A 6,000-nucleotide genomic window follows, 5' to 3' on the forward strand; every position below is an offset into this window, starting at 1 on the left:
AGGGGAACAAGGAGCCCAATCCACGTTTATGGAGCTGCTCCAGAAGGTCAGCAGGCTGGATAGGAGGCTGCAGAGTCCACCAGGGAACTTGACCCACCAGGAGAGATTTGCAGCACAGAAGGGACGCTTTTGTATTTGGGCCTTGGCTGCTGGTGTGTCATCAGGGGACTGGAGACTGGTGTGGCCTGGTTTCTGATACTCTGTGTGCTCCACCCTATGTTGGAAGGCACATTGTGTTGTAGACTGTGTTTTGGAGGCTTTTCCATCCTTGTGAGTCTGGCAGATTTTTAACAGAAGGTAGGAAAGAAGACAAGATGAATTTTGCTCAGCTAGAATGGATTCAAACATGTGCTGAAATTATGAACTAGCTGATGTGCTTTGCAAAACCAGACTTTAGGCAACCTGCAGCTTAAATATCTCTGCTGGTGAAGTCATCATTACCCAACCGGTTACACCTCTGTCTTGTTTCATCTCAGAACCAAAAAATGACTGCAAAGCCCTTGTGTGGGATTTCTTTTAGCACTCAGTCCTAGAACTACTCTAGCACAAGTCCTAAAGGGGTCTTAAGAAAGTCAATGTTTTCTACTTTTCTAAAACAGCAAAACTGTCAGCATCAGTCCTCACACAGACTGCACCATTCTTCATACATTTCTTCACACATTGGTTTAATGGGAATGATTATGAGCAGAGAAACAACATAAACCTGGAAAAAGCCTTGATGTTACCTCATATTGACAAGAAGCGAAGAAAAGTTCAAATACTGCAAAGAAGATAAAACACCAAATAAAAATATCCTCTAGCCACTTCTTTATTCCAGTCCTTCAGTTCTTGATCCTTCCATTCCCTACCAACTGCCAATTTCTCTGTTCGTGCCCATTAATGAAGTCAAGCTCCCGAGTTACTGAAGCATTAAGAAAATTATACAATATTCTGCAACCTATGTATGATGCATTCCACTGCAGCAGATTTTCTCTTTGTGCCTATGGAGAGACATTGACTGTCAGCATCTGTTTCAAACTGCCATAAATTCAGCATGCTGGTAGTAACCAGACAGACACAATACACGGAGTTTAAACTGAAGGATGTTCTCTGTGCTTGAGAATTGTTAGGATGGCATCGACTACTACAGCTCCCTGTCAAAAACTGTGCAAACCAAGACTGCAATATGGGAAAAAAGGGCAGGCAGGAAAACATTTCCCTTCTACATATATCAACACTTGATGAAGGAGGAGACAATCAATTCAAATCAACAGGAAAGCCACAATAAGAACTCCCCACAGCATGCCTTGTGCACTGAGCCACTGCTGGTACACACCAGTAGCAGCTCCTCCTGCCTCTAGATTACCTTATTCTCTCTTATTTCAGCCTATTGATGAACCACTCCCTCCAACAATCCCAAAATCCATCTAGCAGTAACCTCACTGCAACAGCCATCACGGATGAGGGACCTTTCCATTAGCAATAATGAGGAACATTTCCAATATGCCAGAGCAGGAAGTTAAAAATCAGTCCAGTTTGGAGAAAACCACGTTTTCTACATTTCTGAGCACCTTTGTGCACACCTAAAGGTGTGATAAAGACCCTGACCTCTCCCCTTGAATAAAGTGAGGGTCCACATGAGGAAGGTGTAGGCTGCCATGAGGGCACCCCTCACCTTCTCTTCTCCAAGCTGAGCAAGCCAAGGGACTTCAGTCGCTTCCTCCACATCTTGCCCTCAAGGTCTTTCATCACTCTTCATCACTCTAATAATGTCCTTCTGCCACTTCTGAGTCAATACAAAATATCAACTCAAAGGCATCTTCAACAGAAGATTTTTTTTTTGTCTCAACTTTGGTTGCATTACTTACAGATCACCTGGATTAATAATATTTAAAAGTGAAGCTGATAAAGAGCACATTCAGAAATTTTACTGCATGACTGACAAAGATGTCTTCCCCATTCTGTGTCAAGTATGTATGTTTCCATAACCTTCAGCTTACTGAAGACAGAATTCCAATTTTCCAATCAAGTTGCTTTAATTATTCATTTCTGAGACAAAATATGACAAAAAAAAAGTCCCCAACTGCTATTAAGTACTGTAAAGGTTAAATTTTAGGATTAAAATAATACCTATGTAAGACTAATTGTAGCCATATAAAGCACAGCAGAAATCCAAACATTATATTACATAAGCAATCTAGATTTTATACAGCTCTAAATCAATCAGCCCTAAGGGACAGTAACTCCAAAGATACCTTATAAAAATTCCAGCTTGTGAGAAATACAATTACTTGCCAACAAACACTTCAGCCAAGCCTTTGATAATGTCTCCCAAACATTCTCCTGGAGAAGCTGGCAGCCCATGCCTTGGACATGTGCACTCTTTGCTGGTTGAGAACTGGCTGGATGGCTGGGCCCAGAGTGGTGGGGATGGTGCCACATCCAGCTGGGGACACTCATTAGGGATCAGTGTTAGGGCCAACCCTGTTTAATATCTTTATTGATGGGCTGGGTGAGGGGATCAAGGGTGTCCTCGAGATGTCCACAGGCAACATTAAGCTGGGCTGGAATGTTGAATTCCTGGAGGTTAGGAGGCCCCTGCAGAGGGACCTGCAGGGTCCCTGCATGACCTGGACATGCTGGAGGGCCAACAGGATGAGGTTCAGAAAGGTGAAGTGCCAGGTCCTGCACTTGAGTCACAACAACCCCATGGAGTGCTACAGGCTGGGGGAGGAGTGACTGGAAAAGGACCTGGGGGTGCTGGTCAACAGCAGCTGAACATGAGCCAGGGTGGGCAAGGAGACCAACAGCACCTGGTGTGGATCAGAAATATCCAGCAGGAGCAGGGCGGTGGCTGTCCCCCTGTACTGGGCACTGCTGAGGCCACGCCTCGAGTGCTGTGTCCTGTTCTGGGCTCCCTCAGTTCCAGAAGGACATTGAGGGGCTGGAGCAGGTCCAGAGAAGGGCAATGGAGCTCTGGGAGGTTCTGGAGGGTAAAAGCCCTGTGAGAAGCAGTTGAGGGAGCTGGGGGTGTTCAGCCTGGAGAAAAGGAGGCTCAGGGGAGACCTCACCACTCTCTAAGCTGCCTGACAGGAGGGTGGAGCCAGGTGGGGATTGGCCTCTCCTGCCAGGCAAGCAGTGACAGGATGAGAGGACACGGCCTCAAGCTGCATCAGGGGATGTTCAGGTTGGACACCAGGAGGAATTTCTTCACAGAAAGGATTGTTAAGCATTGGAAGGGGCTGCCCAGGGAGGTGGCAGAGTCACCATCCCTGGAAGTGTTCAAGAAATGACTCGATGAGGCACTTAGTGCTGCGGTTTAGTTGGCATGGTGATGTTTGGCCAAAGGGTTGGACTCGATGATCTCGGAGGTCTTTTCCAACCTTCATGATTCTAGGATTCTAGAAAAACAACCACCCACCTACAAGTATTGCTGAGAGACCCTTTAGCACTTTACCCCACCCTATCCAGTACCAGATAGGGCTACCCTAGGGCTGCACCTCCTCTTTAAAACAATACCACAAACATATCAAAAAAACCCACTTTTTTTCTTCTCAAAAGTACAATGCTTCCCTCTTATTATTGTTTTACCACAAGAGATTGAGTGACCACAGGTCGGATATGACTGGTAGGGGATACAATAATAAAATTAACAGAATTAACAGAAATTAACAGTAATCTCTGTTACACCAGTGAAAAAAATGCACACCCTAATCACAGGGTTCTGCAATTTACTTCCATTGAAGAGCATTAAGCCTACACTGTATGATGATAGCACCACTTCTGAGTTTTCCTAATGCTATCATTTTTTTTTTCATTATTCATTAAGAGTTTACAGTTGGAGAAATGGCACAAAAATACAGATTTCATGAGCCAAAGTATGTGAAATACACTGCCAATGAAAATACAAATGCTCAGCAAAGCATTTATAAAAATAGCTGTGTAGCATATCAAAATCTTGCTCACTGTGCAGAATGGCAGAAACTATGCCCTCATCATATGTTATCCCAATTATACATTGATGAGATCATTATATCACAACCTATGTATCCCATACATCTCACTTTGGCATCATTCCACAGGCATTTGCAGCTTAGTTACACACCTTTTACAAAACAATTCACATGCAAGTGTTTTTTAGCCCTGACAACAAGCCAACCTACAAGACACCTGTCCTGAGCCCTGGCTCCCAGAGGCTGAGCCATGCCTGCTTTTCTGGTCAGTGTGCTTTGTGTTCATCTTCCAAAAAGTCTGCCTGGAGGGACCAGCAGGATCATACTGGAAGGGAGAACAAAGGTGCTTTTGGCAGCTGCCAAACCCACAGCTACCACAGCAGGAATGGATTGCGGAGAGACAGAGGAAACTGAAAAAGAGCAAAGGTAAAGAAACCAGAGAACGAAATCCTGTTCTTCATGAGTATCTCATTAATATCCATTTTATCAGGCAGTTTCTAGGAAAAGTTAAGTGGTTCAACAGACACCTTCTCACATTTCCTTCAGCTGTAACTTTTCCCAGATTAGATCTTGACCTTCCAAACCCAAAATTCTGTCCTGATGGATTTAAACCCAGATTATTTTACCAACAGCTGAGATTGTTTACATCCTAGCCTATGTCTATCAGCCAATGTCTACAAGAGCCAGACAATAAAAAAAGCACCATTACATCCAAAAAAAAGCCCTTTTTCCAGTGATCTTAGAAAATTATAGCTGAAAACTATTATTAATTTTTTTTTGACAATCAGGGAAAAATATTTTGTCCTGATACCATCTGAATTCTGTTGAAATGAAACATTTCTACTTTGAGGGAAAATCTCTGTGAGGAGGTACCACATCGCACAAGGTTTCCTTCTCAACAAACAGAAGTTTAGACTTTATAACAAATAATAGAAGAATGTTTGGGCACAACATTTGGTCATTTCAATTGCACTGCCGTGCGTTTTCTCACATGAAAACCAAAGCAGCAATCTTGTGTTTGGGGTGGTGGTGAACTTTCCTTGCTCTCACAGAGTTCCCTTTGGGTCCCAACGCAGAGCTTGACACGTCAGGGACAACCTCTTGGCCATCAGTTAAAATCCAGGGCTGCAGGGAAGATGCACTTTTTGCCAAAATGCTTTTGGCATGGCCTGCCTTGCTGGCTTGCCCAGCCCAAATGTCAGCTGCTGGGATTCGGGAGCTCCGCGGCTGTCACCAGCCGTGCTCCGGGAAGCCACAGGCTGGTGTGACTTGTCCTGAGTGCCAGCCTGCCCTGGGGCTCCAAAGTGTCCCCTCTGCCACCCAGGCAGCTCTGCTGGGAGGCCTTAGTGCACTCCAGCAGCAGGAGGGAGGGGAAGAGCAGTGCAAGAGACAATGGACCAGCCAGGGTGAGAAAACCACACTCTGGTTGTGGGGGTGACAACTCTGCCAGTGGCATCATCTGCGTGTTGGATTCAGAGCAGATGCTCGGCTGGATCCTTAGGAAATGAGAGTGCAAGAGAGGAGGATTCATCACCACACCATGGCACAGGATAATTGCACGTAATCACACAGAAACCAGAACCTGTAGCAATGTGTTTGAACGACTTAGGCCACGGTGTGCCCCAGCCAAACCGCTTGTAGCTATTCCCATCAGAGCCCTCTGGAATTCATCAGGGTTACTGAGACATAAACTGTGCTAAATGAAGAAAGAAGAGGCTGAGAAACACAATGCCAAGACCACAAGAACTGCATAAAAGAGGGCAGTGAAGCACCTGGACTATAACAAAGCACATATCCTGAGAACTGCAGAACGCGTGGACAAGTCAGAGGCACCAATCAAGAAATGTGTAATTAGTGTGTGCAATAGCTCTAGATTGTATAAATAGTGCATAATGTAAACAATAAATGGTTTCTGCCTAATCATATTGGTTAGTTGTCCAGGTGTCCTGATTTCCTGCAAGAACCTGATCTGGGGTTCTGCCCTTGAGCCTGCTGAATGTCTCTGTGAACATTTCTGCCTGAGCTGATCTGGTTTTTCACAGGATTGAAGTGAGTAAACAACGTATCT

The 6,000-nt window shown here is 44.9% G+C and overlaps 1 protein-coding gene across 1 annotated transcript in view; it reads right to left on the reverse strand.

Moving 5' to 3' along the window:
• Positions 1-841, reverse strand: part of KIAA1549L (KIAA1549 like) — a 73,800-nt gene extending 72,959 nt beyond the window's left edge. Inside the window, 1 exon segment of the mRNA XM_053945891.1 lies at positions 802-841. Within this exon segment, the coding sequence (XP_053801866.1) occupies positions 802-841 (40 nt within the window).
• Positions 842-6,000: the final 5,159 nt, after the last annotated feature.

This window comes from Vidua chalybeata, chromosome 6 (assembly GCF_026979565.1).
Source record: "Vidua chalybeata isolate OUT-0048 chromosome 6, bVidCha1 merged haplotype, whole genome shotgun sequence".
NCBI classification, from domain to species: Eukaryota; Metazoa; Chordata; class Aves; order Passeriformes; family Viduidae; genus Vidua; species Vidua chalybeata.